The sequence below is a fragment of the Epinephelus moara genome, chromosome 19 (assembly GCF_006386435.1).
Source record: "Epinephelus moara isolate mb chromosome 19, YSFRI_EMoa_1.0, whole genome shotgun sequence".
Classification (NCBI taxonomy): Eukaryota; Metazoa; Chordata; class Actinopteri; order Perciformes; family Serranidae; genus Epinephelus; species Epinephelus moara.
This window is the reverse complement of record NC_065524.1, coordinates 3,051,932-3,072,289: the sequence shown is the minus strand read 5'-3', so window position 1 is coordinate 3,072,289 and position 20,358 is coordinate 3,051,932. Positions and strand designations below refer to the sequence as shown.

General features: G+C 42.2%; 1 protein-coding gene across 7 annotated transcripts in view; it reads left to right on the top strand.

Moving 5' to 3' along the window:
* Positions 1 to 20,358, top strand: part of gbf1 (golgi brefeldin A resistant guanine nucleotide exchange factor 1) — a 238,024-nt gene that overhangs the window by 21,173 nt on the left and 196,493 nt on the right. For 3 of the 7 annotated variants that reach the window (XM_050070666.1, XM_050070664.1, XM_050070662.1), the window contains exon 2: positions 2,638 to 2,886. The exons of 3 other annotated variants lie outside the window; for them this stretch is intronic. In XM_050070666.1, coding sequence (XP_049926623.1) covers positions 2,685 to 2,886 — 202 coding nt within the window. In that variant the 5' untranslated portion in view covers positions 2,638 to 2,684. Of the gene's footprint in view, positions 1 to 2,637; positions 2,887 to 19,892; positions 20,045 to 20,358 lie in introns of those variants that run through there. One more of the 7 variants, XM_050070668.1, reaches the window with a different exon arrangement.

The following is a 20,358-nucleotide window of genomic DNA, read 5'->3' as shown; positions in this document are numbered from 1 at the left end:
ATGTTGTACGTGCTACGCTAAATCACGGACGTGAACCAGCTCCTCTTGCTCCGCTGTCTCTGTGCTCGCAGCCATTTTCACACTGAGGCAGGTGCGATGACGTCATCGACGATAGGACGGTAGAGCGCAAATCTCTACCGTGGGCCAAATTTATATCATTTCTACCGTCTACCGCATATACCGTGCAGCCCTAGTTCAGGGTTAGACTCAGAGTTTGTTGAACCTCCTACCTGGAATACCCCTCTGGACTTCTTGTATTCTGACATTTTCCAATATTGTGCACACACAATGTGCTAGGGGTGTAAATCACCAGTTTCATCATGATATGGTATTATATTGATTCTTTGGACAACAATATGATATTTGCCGATATTTCAAAGTCTGCCACTATACAATTTTGATTTGACGCGATTCAGGGGCCTGCGCAGGGGCCTGACACAATCAGTTGCAGAAGAAGCTGCCAACTCTTTCTTTTATGCTCTTGGCCATAAAAGATGAAAAACAAAGAACAAATGATACATACATTCTGATGTATTAATCAAACTGGATGTCAGTAGAGGAAGTGATATAAGGGTCTGGTTGAGGAGTCTGGCATTCATTCACTCGAGAGCAGAGAGCATGGATGGGGTGAAAAGTAACAAGGGAGAAGATTGTGCTGCTTTGCTCTCCTTTTCCATCTCCCCCTTCTCTCCGTTATCATTAAAGTCAGGTTTGCAACTAGAAAAAAAACACCACTTTTGTAAATCTTTGTAGCTTCAATGCTGTTATCCTGTAATGCTCTGTGCTGGCAAGTTAGGGCTAAGGGTTAAGATTGAACATGGACTTCCTCCAGTTTAACCACACTACAATTCAGAGCCTGTTTATACCTGGTATATTGTGCGTCCTGTTTGATCAGATGACATGAGTATAGCTCTGTATCTGTCTGGTTACACCTGGCATCAAAATGAGTGACTTGAGTGACTACGTGTGATCGGATCTCATTTTCCCCCCTCTATATACAAATAGACATATACATCGTTTCCATTTGCAAAGAACAAATGTGTTGTTGTTTTTAACTGGCAGGAGGTTTGTCATGCTGTACGCACGCTTACAGCTATTTGTACTTAAAATGGGTGAAATCTTGGGGCGTCAGTAGCGTAGTGGATAGTGCCGGCACCCCATGTACAGAGGCGATGCCTCGCTGCAGTGGTTGCAGGTTCGATTCCGGCTTGCAACCATTTGCTGCGTGTCACCCCCCTGCTCTCTCTCTCACCCCATTTCACTCTGTCCTGTTCATTAAAGGCAAAAGCCCGAAAAAATAATCTTAAAAAAAAAAGAAAAAAAAAAAGGGTGAAATCTTATTTTTATGATAGAGCTGTGGGCAGTGTACTGATTGGCACAGCCCCTCCTTGTGTCTCTCTGTCTCTCTCTCTCTTTATCATGAAATAAGCATTCGCCGGCCTGGGAGGAGAGCAGCTCTGGGGATGGTCCTTCAGTGCTGAGTCTAATCTGTGTAACAGCAACAACAGACAGTTTAAGCCAGATGAGCAGGGATGTCAAATGACAAGGCGGTCCTTTAGTGTGGTCCAGGACACATTAGTGTATGCACTGTTAAGAATATGGCCATATGTGGCCCAGACCACCTCCGAATGTGGCCTTAGCGATTGGATCTTAAGGCACATTGAGGACACATTGCAAGGCTTAAAATACTTTTTTGTAATGTAATTTTAAAATTACTTACACCTTTTTTTTTCCTGCACCATTTGTTTCTACTGGACCTTTATGTGTATTTGCCCTTCTTTATCCGCATTCTGCCACAGCAGTAGTAAGCTTCTTCAGTGAGCCAGCATGTACAATGTCAGGACCTCCCCTAAGTGGAATGCAGCATGTTAACTAAATACACCTGGGCTTTTCCTACTAGGTCAAATCAAAAAAAGTTAAATAAAAGTCCGTGAAAGGAACATTTAAAAAAGTTTATCAGTAAATCTAATACGGACTTAAAAAAAGGACAATAGGACTTCTTGGTGACTTATTTTCTTTTCTTTTCTATACGTATTTATTCATATTAATAATTGATTCATTCATTTATTAATATTACTTATTGACTATTGACCATTAGACTTTAATAACCAACTTGTCATAATTACAAAAATGAATGCTGTTTGTTATTAAACTAAATATGACGCTGGAAGTTTAAAAAAAAAATCCAAATTTTTTCATAAAATGTTGATTAAAAACACACGACATAGCTGTTCATATGGGATTTTACTTCTTTTTCTGTGTAGTGATATATTTTCATATTAAATTTGCATTACTGGGACACATTACATGGCAGTTATTGAATAGGTGCCATTATTTCTAATAAAAATATTTATGTAAAAGAAGAACTACACATTGGTAATCAGAATAAGTGTGCATGAGACCAATTTAGTAATCAAGGTGTTGAATTTTCTTTCCAATTTTACATGCACTACCATACATATGCATGTGATATTTTGAGCCTTTTATTGGGTACATTCACACCTGCACAGGGGGCTGTCTACTTGTGATCCAGTCAACCAAGACACATGTTAAAATCTGGTATAATCAAGCCCTAAGTGTGGTGACTTATCTTTTGTGAGTCCGAGTGTGTGTAAATGCAGTGATGGTGTCTTACAGCGCCCTTTCTTCTGAGAGACCCAAGCTGGCGCTGAGGACAATCCTGCATGTTGTCATGCCTTTGCAATGAGAGTCTTGGCAGCTCCCACAGTCCTACAGCTTCAGTTGTAGTAGTTGTGAGCAATGGCAAAGATGCAACATATGGAGCTGCACAGTCTGAGCCCCCACCACTGCCTCCTTCCTCTAGGGAATGTCTCTGCTGCTGTGAGATGGACAGGCGCTGCTGGTTGAGGAAGAATCACCACACTGGTTAACCTTCCTCTTTCCTTTTCCTCTCTTGATAACCCTTTCCTTTCAGCCCTCAATTTACCAAAAGCCTATGTTCCTCTGTCACCCACACTTCAACTGATTTCATTACAGCTACTGTATTTGAATAGAATGGAAGTTGAATACACACACACACACACACACACACACACACACACACAACAACAGAAAAAACTGCTTTTTTCGGGCATTTGCATGAAGTAATGAGTCCATGTCAAGGATGTTTGAAAGCCTTGTTGCATCCTTAAGCCCAAATCCCCTGTGCACCTAGTCTCTGAAATGTTACATCCATGCCCTGATGAGAGACAAAATGGAGATCAAATAACCACAGTAGAGCTCAATTCTGTGCTTTGCAGACTGATCAATTTGTTTTGTTTTTGCTGCAGCATAACAACCTAATAGATCTCTCATACAGAAACATAGCAGTATTTTGGTAGGGAATCTTGTGGGTAGGCTGTGTTTTGCTGCTACTTTGAGGCCTCACAGTGGCCCAGCTGTCTGCTTAATGAAAGCCCAGTAATTCCATTCACTCAGGTGTGTATCTCCGCTCCCTCTAACAACTAAAGCCAACCAACAAAGGAAATATGAATTAGTCCCCACAAGGTTTCTCAGCCCCTCTGTCTTCTCTTATTTTCTTTCTTTCTATATTTCTCTGTCGCTCTCTCTGTCTGGCTGAAGGTTTCACTGCTCTGGCGGTACTGTTCTGTTGTAACTAGTGTGATTGACAGGGCCATGTGCCATGGAGTTGGAGAGTAGTGCAGCTGGAAGTATATCATCTGCAATTTTAGTTGGGTAAATATAGCAGGGAGGCTTGTCAAGCAGAGAGATAAATTGTTCTGGGAAAGGAAGTCTTGTCTCTCTTTTCTGAAAGCAGGAAAAAAAAGTTTCCTTCTTCTCCTGGAAAATGTAAGGTCCCCTCTCGACTCCCTAACAATGAGAGCACAGTTGAAAAAGCTGGGCAAACCATGGACCATGTGTTGTGATGCTTCAGCTCTACCTTGCTCAGTCAAGCTGGGCAAATCAGTCCCAGGAAGCAGGGGCCTTTCCTCTGATTTGAGGGGCATGGTTTGGATTGAGCCTGATATCTAATGCCCCATCCCTAACCTTATTAGACCCATATAATTGAGTGCTTTCCACAGCTTTGTGGCTAGCATCTGTCTTTAAATATGTACTGGCTCACAAACAGTAATCGTGCTTTCTGTCCTACAAATGTTGTTTGATTTTATACTTAAAGAACATATGTTGTATATTGTGTTTATAATAACAATTAAAGAAAGCCCTGCAGTTAAGGTAAACCACAAGTTCAATCCTGGAGTAAATTTTGTTGTAATATCTTGTTGGGGTGTAGGGATTTTATGTCATGATCATTGTTGGGCTTGTTCCTTAAAAAAACTATCTATTGCTTGTTATTCGTTACACTTTTGAAAAGTGTTAGTATTATTTATTACTCCCTGCAGCAGTAATTATTTCCACTACTCATTGTTACTTTTCCTTTACACCCCACAAAATTAATGATTGTGTCTTTTCTCCTCAAAATTCAGACTTTGCAAGTGCACCCTTGTGTGAGTAATCTCAAGTAAGAACAGTTAAGGCTAGATAGCTTGCAAATAGTTTATTTACCCAGGGTGTTCTGTTACTTGTGACCATAGACTGTATAATTAATGGATGTGGCTATCCTGATGCTATACAGAACACTTAAATATGTCTCTGAAAACATTTAAGGAGAGAAAAATGCAATGCAGTAGCAGAATCTTGACTCGTATTTGATCAACACTGTCTAGTTTGACAGTTTGACTGCAGTTCACGAGCCGTGATTGACATTATTGACAGCTGTGCTAGAGACTCATTGACTCTGGGTGGTTGTTTTTGTCCACCCGCGGTGGATTCTAGCAAATGCCATAGAGACAGAGCGTAATGCGTCATACTCTAAAAAGCATGCCCACCGGAGGGCAAAACTATCGCTGCCACAATATGCTACCAAGAGCTGTTAAGCTAACAAAATGCCTGTAGCTAACTAAAAGCATTAGATATTAGCATGTCAAGGGATTATTTTAGCATCTTGTGTCTACTAGAGAAGAAAAGTAACATTGACAAACTCAGCGTTGATAGTCTATCTTAGTGTCCGTTCTCCTTAACTTGCTTATCTTGGAGAAAATTATCCCACTGAATGGCAAGTAGTGACATACTTAAATATTTACAGCTACTTGATCGAATCAACAAGTAAGATCATTTAAGCTAACAAAGATCAAAACCAGGCACTTTTCCCATTCTACCTGCTGATGCCTTGTGTCTTACAGCTTAAAAGCTCAGTTTTTAGTTTTGGCAGCTTGCAAAAACTTAGTTATGGATGCTTTACTTTGTTGGTAGTGCATCCCACCACAGCACAGCTTTATGTATTTCTGTGTTGTTTGCTAGCAGACGGTAACGACAAGGAGGCACCTTCATGCAACGGAGAGCAATGAATTGTTATCCCCTCTAGTGGGGGTGGAACTTAAATGTGCTCTGTCTCTAATAGAAGCAGTACAAGGAGGAGGGAGAACAGGGTTGGATTTTATTTCATAGATTATCTGTGTCATGTAGGGCAGTGTGGATGTAGTGACAGTTTCAACAAATATGACAAAAAAGCTTTTTTTTTTTTTTTTTTTTTTAAATAAAAGTTACTAACTTGCTTTAAACCTATAGAAATTTTTTAATTTAATTTAATTTTATATACTTTATTAATCCCCGAGGAGAAATTCAATTTTGAAAACTTTGATTGTTAATATCACATATGCCTTAAATCCATATGTTGTAACTATATGTTGTTACTGATTTCACATGAGTTTGATTATTATTATTTGGATAAATAACATGTCATTTTGAACCTTATCTAAAAAGTCTTTGTGTGATATGACTTAATCAGTGCTAGTTAGTGGATAGTTGGCTAAAGGGGGCAGTAGCCATTGCAGTGGCATGAATAGCCATGTGGGTTGTGTTATGTATAATTTAGACACTACACTGGAATTAAAAACAAGCAACTGATGGTGACATATTGGCTCTAAGATTTGATGTGTTGTTGCATATCTACCAAATGTAAGAATGCAGAAAAACATTGTTATTATTGTGTTAGGTGTTTTAACATCTGAAATATTGTTTAGAGCTGCAGATTGAGTCTTTATCTCTTACCTGACATTGAGGGGATCTCTCCCGTATGGGATTGTCATCACACAGACAAATCTTTCTCTATCTCTAGTTGAATAATTCTGTGGATTTATTTTATTGCTGGACTGTACCTCAGAGAGTAAGAGAGCTCAGAGAGCAGTCCCTCAGTCTGACATACATTTTATTTCCTCTCTTGCTCATCTGTTTTTTTTCAGTTGCACCTTTTTATCCAGAAGTCACTGAGCTTCAGCTTCTCAAATCTTCAATTCTTTCCTTTCACACCTCCTCTCCCATCAACCCCCTCTGCTGCAGTGAAGGTCAGATTTTTGACAAGTCTGCAGAAGAAACAGTCTGCTCCTAAATCCCTTCATTTTTATTCATACAAATACAGGGTTAGAGCCCCTTGCAGCCCCCTAGATACAAAGCCAGAGTGGCCTTTTGACTGACAGCTTTCTCCTTTTCATCCAAACACTAACGAAATTCACAAGCACACCTCTAATTGACTGGACTTACCAGCATAGCACCAGAGGTAGATATCAGGGGGCATGGCAGTGGATTTGCAGAATAAAGATTGTGGAGGATGATTTGATTACTCTCGAGCTGACCTTTACAATAATTATCCTGGTTTCCCCAAAGCAAAGCACAATGCATAGGTGATTTGGTATGGATAGTTGAATTATGACAAAAATAATACATTTTTAATCAAGTAGTTTGAGGACCCAACATGTAACTCTCATTCATTCATTTTATCAGTTGCAATAAAATGAACGTACTTAGTTGCACCATTATGATAGTTGTTTTTGAAATGTTTCCTTTTGTTTTCACATAGCCTAATCCATGCACCACTGGCAACCTCACTAATTCATCACATTTTACGGTCATGTCAGTCATCAAGAGAGAAAGCACACATGCCGTCTCTCTCAGTGTTATTTCAAGGTCAAACATGAGTGTGTGTTGTCTATGTCCCCAGCTGTGGTCAGGCAGACGCTGGTGGGCCTCCGGGGCTTGCAGCCCTAGCACTTGGGATCTGGCTGTGGCCTTTTACCCCCCTTACACCCTCTCACCCCTCCCTTCCTCTTCACTGCCACCTGATCTTCACACATATATCATTCCCAATTGAACCGGCAGAAGGCAGCTGGCAAATGCCGAGTAAGAGGAACCATAATTCATGTCGCTCAGCCACTTATGCAAATATGTTTACTCATGAAGGCATTCTGGGCAAGGAGAAACTGCCTCACGGCAATTCTTTACATGTCTGCCGCGTGGCCCCGGTGTCCCGTAGCTTTAAGCGTGAGATCACGGGTTAAATTCTCAGTCCTGCTGTCAGTGTTATTTTTATGACATGGTCAAAAGACAATAAACTGAGTGGCCAGAGTTGTCACTTACATTAATGCCTTGTCACATTTACCTAGGCTTAGACGCTGGGTGGGCATAGTGCCAACATAAGTAAATCCCTTAATATTTGTGCATGCACATATTTCCATTATTGATTAGTCTGCTTGATTTCTTTTATTTGGTTAGTGATTTGGTTTATGAAATGACGGACTCTCGCAGGCGCAGAATGTATGTGCTGGTTGGCTGTTGGCTGTAGCCTGTGCGATGTGTTCATATGCAAATTTTTGGCAGAGACACAGGAGAAGTGGGGCGACACAGCAGGGGGCTTTTGTCGCAGCTAGTTCTCTGAAGTGGGTTTTGGTGTGTCTGTGCTTTTACTGTTGCTCTAGTGATGGGCCACTTTTGCCACTGTTGGGAAGTAGGCCTTAGCTAATGAAGTTGGTGATGGATTAATCAAACACTTTTTTTATGTATTGTTTTGTCTATAAGGGATGAGCCGCACACCAATAGAAGCTCCCATAGACAAATTTAGTCTCTCATAGTGTGATGTTTCGAGCCAGCAGGCTCTTCCTCAGACTTTTTTATTTTTCACGTTTATACTTTTTTGATCCAGCACCCTGAACCTTCACTGTTGGATGTGCGTGTTTTTTGATCTTTACTTAATTGTTTTGTCTATAAAATATTAAAAAGTTGTTCATCGTTTAACTATTAGATATGTTGGAGCCTGACTAATTAATTTGACTAATACTGTTTTAAATGAAAAGAAAACATTTTTGAATCATCTCTGTTATCTAAACTGAGATGGGGATTTTTGAATATTTGAACCTCTATTTTTTGTTGATTGGACTGATTATACAGCGTTGCCTGACCTAAAAACAAAATTCAGGTCATCTCTTACTCTTAAATAAATCAGACTAAATGCCATGGCATTAAAAAGAATATAAATAATAGATGCATTGGTGTGTAGTTGTGAGTGATGGTTGATGGGAGGCGTCATGGATTATACAGGTGTTATAGATTGGCAAGCCTTTGGCCCAACAGATGTAAAAGTCACCATCAAAAGCACTATGATTAATAGGAGTTCCTCCTTCTCCCCAGACAGGCTGCCACCTAGTACTGGTTAGTAGCTGTAAATCTGGCCAGCTAATAGTGCCCTAACCGGGGACTGACAGGCAAGGCTTAGGCCCAGTGTGAAGAGGGGATGCAACTGTTGTACTGTTTCAGAGGCTCTCATCAATGTGCTGAGTGGATGGAGCGACCCAGCAGAGGGCTATTAATCATGCTGGCTGACGTGTCTGTTGGGTGGGAGGGGGATCAAGCTCAGGCATGGACAGAGCTGAGGGTTAGATGGAGGAGAGGGTCCAGGGTGCGGCGGAGGATATGGAAGTGCTGACAGGAACAGTGGGCAAGATGTGAGCAAAACAAACTAGCCCCCATGAGCACCCAAAGAGAGGAAGAGGAGGTGGAGGGCAGGCTGAGCCAGGGCTTGGACACAACACATGTGCTTTGCATTCACATAAAAGCCTCCAACGTTCACAAAGGAGTTTAATAAAATTTTGATTTTTTTTAAATTTGATATTGTATCTGATTTTGCATTGTATTATTAAACACACAAATGGGTTTGATAATACAGACAATCCACTTATTTGCACTAGGGCTGCCCTCTAAAAGTCGATGATTAGAATCATCAGTTGGAGAACCCTCAGTTGACTGAGACTCCTTCAAGTTGAGCAGTTCTTTTTTTTTTTTTTTGTCAGTCAGTGTGCATTGTACTTCTGGGGATGTTTCAGTCCCCAGATTTAGCTGCAGAGTGAGCACTCCTAACTTTCATGCTCCTTTCTGGTACAGGCAATGAGATGGAAGCAACTGTCGGAAGGAAGAGAGGCATTATCTTCTGCTTTCTGCTGAGAAGTGGTGACTTTACAGCTCACTGCAACTTCATGCAATACAGTCTCTTGCTTTTGATTGATATCTAGTGAGGGCAAAAAATGTTGTCGCACATTTTCGTTTGTGTAGTTAGCATTGGTGATACACCAATTTATTGGCTGAACAACGGTATTGGCAGATGTTCACCTTGTTGACCGCCATTGGCTTATCGGTAAATAAGATATTTACCAATGGCAGTGGCTGATGTTTTATTTTCGTTTCACATCTATTCTGAGTAGGCTATAAAGTAGGGCTCCAGACTAAAGGCCATAAACTCAAATTAATGTGCAGGTGTGACAAGAATACAATTACTATTTGCTGAATGGGCTCTGTGATCTCTAACTGTTGTGTGACGAGATGGCGAGTAGCAGTCAGCGACCTGATACTGGGAAAACATGTTTGGGATGAACAGAGATCTTCTCCAGGATGCCTATGGGACAAAAGGATGCAGTAAACGCACTGTCATCCCTATTGTTTCCCTAATAATGCTGTATTGTAAACAAACAATCTGTGAGAGCTAGTTAATGTAAGCTGTTAACTGTATGCAGCCAGTGGCTGCAACTACAAGTTTTTTCATGTGAACGGTTATAGTAAAGGATGTTTCATAAATTTGTATGATTGAATTTGTGCTCATTTAAAGAAAGTCTAATGAAGGGATTAATTACCTTAAAGCAGTTCAGTTATTTTTTTATCGTGTAGAGTTCTTGTCACCATCTAGAGAGGCAACAATAAATGACTTTAAATGTTTATGATTTTAACCAGATTTTATTCTCTCCTTCATTAGCACCCATTTGCCTATGTGGACATTGGCAAATATATTTGTCCCAGTTTGTAACAAACAGTCATACAGGTAGAAAACAAACCTCCAGGTTAGTCAAACTTATTTGGAAGACAAAACAAAGGCAAACAATAAAATAATAATCCAAACTGTCTGTAAACTTCCTGCTTCAGCTTTGACCATCTACTCATAGTTCTACCTTCAAAGTGAAAAAGTGGTAGCTAGGCTTTGGCGGTATCTGTTTTTTCATACTTTCATGCTTTTTCTGACATTTCACCGGGATATACAGTATATGACAGTATTTATGTAAAAACAAATAAAAAACAGCGGCTACGCCCCCTCCAAGCGGCTGCAGTTTACTACATTCCATAAGCTCTCTAAGATTTTTTTAATCTAATAAACTTGCAAAACACTCGACACTCAAAATAAAACTCATCAGTTCCAGCAATCACCAGCTCTAGTTTGGTTGAAATAAACCCTTAATTCATCAAGTTAGGACACCTTCACACTGGTGCTGTTTGGTCCGCTTTAAACGAACCCTGGTCTGCTTCCACGGATAGTTCGGTTTGTTTGGAGTGGTGTGAACGCTCATTCGAACTCTGGTGCAGACCAAACGAGCGAACCCTGGTCCGCTTGAAAACTGGGGGTCTCGGTTCACTTGCAAGTGAACCCTGGTGTGGATCACTTACAGTGGGAAATGCAAACGGACTATATAGCGAACCAAAGAGAGAAGGTGAACCAAAGAGAGGAAGTGACGTAGAGTGCAGTGCATTTTGGGTAGAAAAAAAAACAAAGCCAACAGTGCAAACCTGGAGAAGCAGAGGTAAAAAAAAGATAAAGTTGGGTTTGAACACCAGCGTAAAAACAGAAACCCCAAGACTGCATAAATTTGGTGTTGCTCCATTGTTTTTGTGGTGACCAAGCCGGATGGATTTCCGTTTTTGGTCCTGGCCAATCGATGAGCCGGGTTTTCTTCTTCCTCGTGCTTTTTTCTTCCTGGTCAGTGGCCTTTTTGGGCAATACCGCCCCCAAATGAGCAGCTGTTGTAATTGCGTGACGTTGTCCAGGCAGTTTGGTAAGTGCAGTGAAAGTGAGCCGAACCAAATGAAGGAATGAAATTTTTCGGCATTCCCCGCCCAATCGAACCGAGGCCCCTGGACTATCTTGGTGTGAATGTGCCCTTAGATGTGAAAAACACTATTTCTTTCTGCGGTTTCTCTCTGCCATTGCCAGCCAGCTGTTGACAGTCCTGTAAAGTTATCCCCATGGCCTACAGTTGCCTTTTTCTCTGCTGAGCTGCCTGTTCCACCAGTGAAGTCTGATCTGCGGTGGCATGTGCTGTGCACTGCAATACATCACCTCAATACAGCATCCCTGTATTAATTTAATAGAAAGAGGAACACCTGCATTTTTCACAGTATTGAAAATCATACCATGTAGATTTTTGAATACCGCACTATACTGTTATACCTTGATACTGCCCAAGCCTTGTAGCTGCAGAATTTTCTGACCACTCGTGTTTGTTACCCATTTGGACTCGTTTTTGACGGCTGTTTTCTTCTCCATGGGTGACCCACTGAGTCAAATGGATCAGATAAGGTCCAGACCTTCTCTGTGTTGTCAGCTGTGAGTCCTTGGTGAGGATTTAGTGTTTTCCTCTTTGCAACCTGGATTGAGTTTTAATGTTCTATTAAGCATATTCTTATGAGGTGGTAATTGGGGATTAGCATGAGACACATACCCGACCCACACCCACCTTACTCTACCCCAGAATTAATAGGCCGTGAGTTCAGTGTTGCTTGAATTACTTCACACTGAGGTCTGAGCATTTATGAAATGGGGTATTGAGGTAGGGTTTGCGATGCTTCAACACCTCAGTGCCTGCTTTTCACTGGAGGTCTGCTCTAAAAACAGACTCATGGTCTGCATGTGGTGACATGTTGATTGGCCGAACAGCATTTTTAAGATCGACTATACAAGCTGGTATGACTGATTTCTGAAGATGTCAAGTGTAGGTTTTCAGTGTGTAAATGAGTGTGTCTAGTTTAGCCCCCAATTAAAGCAGAGATAGTGAGCATCTGATTTTTTTAGATGACCTGCTGTGCTGACTTTGTATATTTTTTCTGAGTTATCAACTTACTGTAACTTGAAAGTTACTTGAAAGTCACATAATGCACACAGCTAGTCATCAAACATCAACTGACTGAAGGATTATATATCTGTTACACTAACTACAGTCTAAAGTTATTTGCTTGGTATGCCTGATTAGATTACTTCAGGTGTTTAGCAGTTAGTGAAATATCCAACCACGTAGCCTTAACTTTTTAGCGTAACTTTTTAAAGAACAATTTGAAAATGTAAATGACAGTTGTTGGGGCATAAAAAACACTTTATCTGCTGATCTTTACAAATCAAGGCATGATAGTCTTACATTAATTGAAAATTGAATCAATCGTGACCATTTACCCAAAACCCTGGAAAAAAATTGCAAAGTCCTCAGCTTCATGTCCAGGGGTGTGTTGACGCTGGAGGAAAGCCGACAGAGCCCGCCGCTCTCCCTCCCTCCCTCCCTCCCTCTGGTTCTCCTAGTAGAGGAGCAGAGCCCAGCCTGGGTCAGCGATGTTTGCTGGAGGCTGCTTAGGGGCTGACCTGGCAGCTTGTCATTTTTTTTCCTGGGGGTTTCGTGCCCCTGCCTTCCGGATAGGCACACTTGTCCTTCCAGACAAAGTATCAACAGACAGCAATGTTTTTAATCAACATTTTCAAATAGCTAGCATGCTAGCTAGGCTGGCTAACAATGGCAACGAGAAACAAATATTTATGATCCATTTTCTGATTGATAATCTAAACAAAGAACATGTTTCCTTCTGGGGATCTTTGCTGTATTCTGTAATGATATTCAGTTTTGATCAAGGGGTTGATAAGCACACAGCGCTACTAGTGTAGCTTGCTAGTGCCAGCAGACTTTGCTAGCCTCTTAGCTAGTGAGCTAGTGCGCTAGCCAGTGGAAACATTTTCTACTTCCATTTTAAACAGGCAATTGCAAGGCTAAAGTTATTTTTGCAATTTCGATCTCGAAAGTATATTTAGCAATCTCTGTCTGTACAACACAAGACTGTGGGTCTGGTTGTTGTGCATGCGCACGTCTAAAGTATGGAACTCGTGCATGCACGTGTCTAAAACTGTTTTTTAGCAGTTCAGCTGATGTCCCCATGACAGCTTTACAGCACCGTTTAGATGTGAGTAAAAATACATTGTTTGTGTGTCAAACTCAAATGCTGACAGGAGGAGCACAGCTCTGTGACTGTAAATGAAACCAAAATGCAGTAGAGATTCAGCATTGTACTCAATTACATGCCTACTGTGGTACAAACATTTATCCACCAGTGTGGTGCCTTACTCGCCAAATGGAAAATCTACCTGCATTTGGCACTTGGCAGGTGTTAATTTCGGACCCTGATCACTATGCTTTACATTTCATTTTGCTGTTGAAATAAATCTCGTTAATGTGAATCTTGCTAGCCTTTCTGGCGTAGGAGCAACTTTGTGTCAGGGTTTCCCACACATTCATTTATTTGTGGCAGCCCACCACTATTAAAACAACTGCCACCACATTTTGATTTTTAATTGTTGTAGCTGGACCGTTAATTAGGTGCGCCATTGAAAATATTAAGTTCGCTTATTATTTGCTCCACAGACAGAGCAGCAGAATGCTGGTGCAGTGAGAGTTAAATGAGAGTGCGCTACCTTCAGTGTGGGTTTAAAGTTTGCTTTCATCAAAAACAGCTTCCCCTCACATCTATTGATCTGATCTGATCTAATCAGGTCTAATGGGATTGAGTGATCAATTGTCCAATCTGTGACTCAAACTCCATAAACTGCTGGTGAGGAAAAAAAGAAGAGTTAGCCATGCACTGCGTTCACGGACTTGCAAAGACCTCCGAATTTAGAGAGGGGACACAGACTGATCCAAGGACTCACAGGCAAAATAAAAAAAAATCCCAAAGCGGGATGTTTGCACCCCCCATTGTCACCTGCCGTCACACATAGACAGACCTGCCAACCTGTACGCATTTTGCGTACCAGGCACACATTTTGACATCAAAGTACTCTGGTACAATTTGATGTCTCTTAGCAGTTAGCTTCTGTCTGTTAGCAGTTAGCTCCTATTAGCTCCTCACCGTCAGCTCAGACCGAAGTTACCGTGTTCAGTCTGGTAAACGGTATCAGGCTGATAGCTTGAGCCTCTCCAATAAGCCATAGAGTGAAGCCATGGGTGAAATGAGGTGATTCTAAATCCACTGTGCCGCTGTTCTGACAATAAAACCGTTGGCTAGTTGGTTAACAATAATATCTGTAGCTTTTGTGTCTTTGGTTTTCACTGTCTGTAATAACAGTGCACTACTTTGTCCAAACACTTGAGGCACAGAGTCAAGAGGTTAGCTTAAAAGTTTATTGCTTGAACTCAACCCAACATGAATAAAACGTAGCATGTTAATATCACAGAACTTTAGTTTGACTGATCAGGGATTTGTTTTATGTGGACAATGCCAATGTCATGACTGGTTAATGGCTTCGCCCAGAATCCGATGTCTGGTATGTCGCGTGCTGGTGGTTGTTTTTTACAGACTAAAATAGGTCTTTCAATCTGCTGCACTTTTGACATAGTCTTGTAATTCCATATTGACAGGTATGCAAGATGATGTCCTTTTAAAGTGGGATTCACACCATGCTGTTGATTATTACTTAAAACCTACAATGCTTTGCAGGGTGAATCACAATGGAAAATAAATGGTCAAGAATTGAGGATGATGTTGATGATCTCCTGAGTAGGACAACAAAGCTGGTCAAATCAAAGCTCACAGTCCACCAGCTGTGGAAGCAGTGCTGGTATTGGGGTGTTGGCTGTGGGGGGGTTGTTGTGGTCGAAAATAAGGGCCTATATTAGTATTTCGGAGAGGCACTGTCTTGCTGCCTTGCTTGTGTGGCGCTCACATCCTTAAGCCTTTGGTGTCTCACTGTGAATCCCACACTGCCTTGATGGACTGGGTTAATAAACCTCTCAGCAACTATCCCTCCCACACACACACACACGCACACACACCACACCACACCACACCACACCACACCACACCACACCACACCACACACTCAGGCAGACAAAATGAGCACACACATATGTGATGTCTCTTGACACACACAGCTGCTTGTTATTTCATGCCCCATAAGGGTGCTGTGACCACGGGCATTGTAATACACATATCCAATTAGCTAAGCATTGCATCGCACAATGGTCTCAAGCAGGGACTCCCACATGCTCTCATGTACTGGACAGAGAATTTATTTTCTTGTTAGTCTCCCATCACACAGTAGTGCTTTTTATTTCAAGCAGAATTTCACTCACATAAAGCATTAGGTCGAATCATTAATCTTTGTAGATTATAGTAGTTTCCTGCAGGCCTTTTTTTCTACTTTCATCTGCTCACTGTGTTCTTTGTGCTGTTTATACTCTTTGCAGTTTGATGTCATGGTTCAAAAGTCAGTTTCAAAGTGGATCTTACCAACATTCCTCTGTGCTGTTTAGGATGAAGACATTAGCCCCTTTTCCACCAACATTTCCAGGAACTTTTATTACCAGGAATTTATTTACCTGGGTAAAAGAATTCTTGGTAATCTGTGTGGTTTGCGTTTCCATCGCACCTCAAAGTTCCCTGAAAATGTATTCAAATTAGCTGACGTTAGTGATGACTTAGATGATTCGGTGTGTGCCCTGTATTTGGCTCCGCCAGCTTGGCTGGTTACATGCTGGTGTAGAGAGGAGGGGCTGTTTGTCTTAGCCAGCAGCTAAGTTTAAAAATATTTTAGGATAAGCGTCAAACTAAGTTAGTCTACATACAGTCAGCTGTCATTTGAGCTTATTAGTAACAATTCGCTATCAGCTGAACTAGCATGCTGTCCTTGTGTAAGACATAACGTTAGTGTCGGTGGCTGAGAGACTGTGGACGGAGCATATTGAATATCACTGTCTACATGTTGACATGTTCATGCCTGCTGAACACATGTATTGATAAAGTACTGGCTTCCTACTCGCTAAGGAGTGTAGCTGCTGTCAACTCGAGTCATTTTCGAGTTATCTTCACTTTGTTTCCACTGCGGCTGCTCGGCTGTTCATCGGTTATCTTGTCGTGTCAGTGGATGTGTGTATGTGTGTGTGTGGAGGAGTTCAGCACCGGCACAAAAGAACCGATACCGCTAGGGCTTATTAATACTACGGTCTTTGATAATTTAGCCTCGGGGCTAATTTAGTACCGGGTGTCAGTACCCATCCTTAATCAAAACACAAACAAAGTGAAGCTTGGAAAAATGAAATAAAGTAAGCAGCGGCTGCCCATGCCAGGAAGTGCGGAACGCTGCAAGTGAGTGTTCCACCAATCAGCGTTCGTTGGCACACAGCCCCGCCCCTCAAGAATTCCGGGTAATCTGAAAAGTCCTACCCCCCTACCAGGTACTTTTTTCAGGGAAAGTCTGGGGTTGAGGGAAAGTTTTTTTCCCTGGGTAATTTAGGTGGAAACATGCAGAGGTTTTTCAAAATCCCCGGTAAATGAGAAAAGTTCCTGCGGTGGAAAGGGGGCTATTTTGGTAGACTGTAGCAGTTTTTTTCAGTGGTGTGATAAAACATGTCCCAGGTCAACATTATGAAGACGATAACTCATAACTCAAGATAACTGATTTATGAAAACTTTCATAAATCATTCCTGATTAGGGTTGTCATGACAACCGATACTTCGGTACCAAGTCAATGCCAACATGCAAAAAATACGTCAGTACCTGTTATTTTTTTTCCGTACCGTAATTACCGGATACAACTTTTCCCTCAGCGGGCCATGTCGATTCCTGTCGGAACTGATGGGGGCAGTATACGCGTGTCAGTCGGTGCCAAGGACGAGCGCCAAAGAAGAACGTGTGTTCTCCATCGTCTTTGCTAGAAACAATGGCTTTTGATAATAATAATAATACATTTTATTTGGAGGCGCCTTTCAAGTCACCCGAGGTCACCTTACAGAGCATAGAGGATAAAAGACATCATTAAAACAAAACATCAACATAAAAACAAGTGTAGTGCACAGTGTCCAGTTAGAGTGAATATGCCAGTTTGAACAGGTGGGTTTTGAGTTGGGATTTGAATGATGTGATGGAGTCTGCCTGTCTTATGTGTGAGGGGAGGGAGTTCCAGAGTCTGGGTGCCGAGCAGCTGAAGGCTCGGGCACCCATGGTACTGAGGCATGAGGTGGGGATGGTGAGGAGTCCAGCAGAGGTTGAGCGGAGGGTGTGGGAGGGGGTGTATTCCTGAAGGAGGTCACAGAGGTAAGTGGGGGCTAGGTTTTGGAGAGCTTTGTAGGTGAGGAGAAGGTTTTTGTAGTGGATGCGGTATTGTACAGGGAGCCAGGTTTTTGTAGTGGATGCGGTATTGTACAGGGAGCCAGTGAAGTTGGATGAGAACAGGGGTGATGTAGTCAGATGATTTGGTGCAGGTGGTGATCCGGGCGGCCGAGTTCTGAATGATTTGCAGTCTGTTGATGAGTTTGGTGGGGAGGCCGGTGCTGCTGGAGACGCAACACCTCGGCTTGTCGAAAAGTCAGGTCGTAGGAGTCGTGTGTGGAGAGGGTTAGACCTCATTTACATATATTCACGAGTTTGCGTGTGTTGTGACCTCTCTCGGCCACCGTAGACATCTCCATCTTGACCAAGCGAGACCTGACAGGCACATGCTTCATGTACTTACCCATTTGTAGTGCTAAATATTAATTCTCCAAGTGCTGAAATAATCACTGGTGCGCGAACCTGTCCACCCTGGGCTTTGTGTCCAAACTCACTTCTTCTTCTTCTTCTTGGTGCACTACCGCCACCAACTGTTCGGGTGTGGTTTGTGTTTTGATGAGACAGCAACGGCCGTTGTGCGACGCGTCTGTTCGGTTTTGGTGTGAATACACGTGTGCTGCCGCTATGCTTGTGGATCGCTTGTGGTGTAAATGAGGCCTTAGAGTTAAAGTTAAAGTTTGAAACAGTTTTAAAGGGGCAAAAAGCGAAATCGTTTCACCGCTAGGTTTGCTGTTGTGCACTGCCTGCAGACCCAAACAAAGTGTGTCATGAGCCACACCTCCCTCTACCTGTGCTCTCCACCCCAACCCCCCCACCCCCCCACCCGCCTCGTCTAAACTTAGTTTAGCAGTTAGCGATGTCTTTCACTCACTCTCGGTCTCTGCTGTGTTTAGCTATTCCCCTGCCTACTTCAATGATGATGGTACCTGTAATAAATGTAATATATTTGCTGAGATGGAGGCGAGGCTCAGTGACTAGAAGAGCTGGTAGAAGCGCTCCATAGCTGTAAGTTACTCCAGTAGCCGGTGGCAGCTGACTCGGCTAGAGCCGTCGCCGGATCCCGGCTAGTGCTAATACTGGGAGCTAATGCTAATGTTCCTACTCTTCTCCGTGAGTGAGAGCGATGTTTTAGCCTGGCTACATTTTACAATGCTAATTGCAAATGTGAGCTGGGCTGCGGGGCTACTCACCTAACACAACTGTAACACCTGACCCATTGCTGGGACCGAGCCGCTAATAACTCAAGCTCCGGACATTAACCCACGCTAAGATTGTAACATTAAATTTAATTGAATCGACATAGCGACATGTGCCTAACGTTACTGTAACACTAATTAAAACAGACATTTGACTTTATGTTGTTACTTAACGCTACCTGTCCATGAGAAGAAGAGCTAGCTCTGAGTCAAATTGTAGCCCCTTTAGCTCTCGCAGTGCTCTCCACCTTGGAAATGCAAGGCCAATGTTAATCCGGGTTCTGTCCCTTTCTTTATCCGACAACTTCTTCGCCAACGACCGTTGTTTCTTTAGAGGTAATGTCAGATCCTGGCCGTCTTCAGGTGAACGTTTTGTTCTGCTCTTCGCCATTTCGCTTCGAAAATGCGCGCTGCCATCGCTCACTGGCTGTAGCCTTTTATAGGGAAGGAGGGCCAAGGGCTCCGAGAGGAGGGAGGAGGCGGCGGTTCACATGAACGTACATGAACGCGCAGCTGGACCGACTGCTATACTCCAGATGAAATTACACCTCTAGTTCTTCACATAGTGATTTTTTAATTCCGTCAATCTAGAAATGATGAATTTCGGCTTATTGTCCCTTTAATAAAGTAGTGAATTTAGAAATACATGAGTTCTGTTTTTTTATTTTTATCGTGGTATCGAATGAGTATTGAGAATCGTGGAAATTCACTGGTATTGGTATCGACTACTGAAATTCTGGTATCGTGACGAGCCTATTCCTGATATTTAAGGCTCCATAGCCTTAGCTCTTTAAGTTTTTCAGTAATCTGTAATACTTTTTAGACCTTGCCAAGTGCTTCTGGGATTCATGCTTCTAGTCCCTTTTTGCCCCTTTTCTGCTATCTTACATTGTAGGCTGCTGATTTATAATTCTCCATGTTTCCAGACTGCAGTCCTAATTTGTAAACTGCAGTGTGTGTGCTTATGGCATCCTGGATGATTCTGCTAATCCATGGTTTCTGATTGTGGATGATGTAACTGTAGTTCTTGGTACAGTCGTTTCTGTAATTTTACAGATTAAATCCACAACAGACTTTATTTATGTCAGCAGTGGTGTGGACGGAGGTGTCCTAGAACTTGCTAAAGACTGTATCATGTAGTCCACACTGCAGGGCGGCCTCTGATTGGCCTGACCATTTCGAGACCTCTTGCGCCACTGTGAGCATACACCATTTGTTTACATACTTTGATCTCAACAAGATGGCCGCATGGTTGCTCTTGCCAAACCGGGGTAGCAATTCTGCTCTGTAGCCACCTCTGAATGGCATAGCAGTGATCCAATGTCTATATTCCCCCTTGTGGCACAGTCAACATATAATGGACATCAGACATGAACTTCTTACGGTGAGTCTGATTAAAGTCTCCAGCAAAAATAAGTGCAGTGTCAGGATTACCAGTCTGTGAGCAGTTCAGGTCTTCACAGAGATCTGACAGGGCAGCCTCTGTGTTCGCTTGTAATGGAATGTAGACTGCTGTGATAACGATCAGTGTCAATTCCCTTGGTAGAAAGTGTGGTCTACATTTGATGAAAAATCACAGCGGATCAGGTAAGCAGGAACAGGATAGCATTTTAATATTATTACTGTCACATCAGTCCTTATTCACCATAAAGCACAATCTGATCCTAAATCAGCATATTCAGGCAAGTTACACAGAAA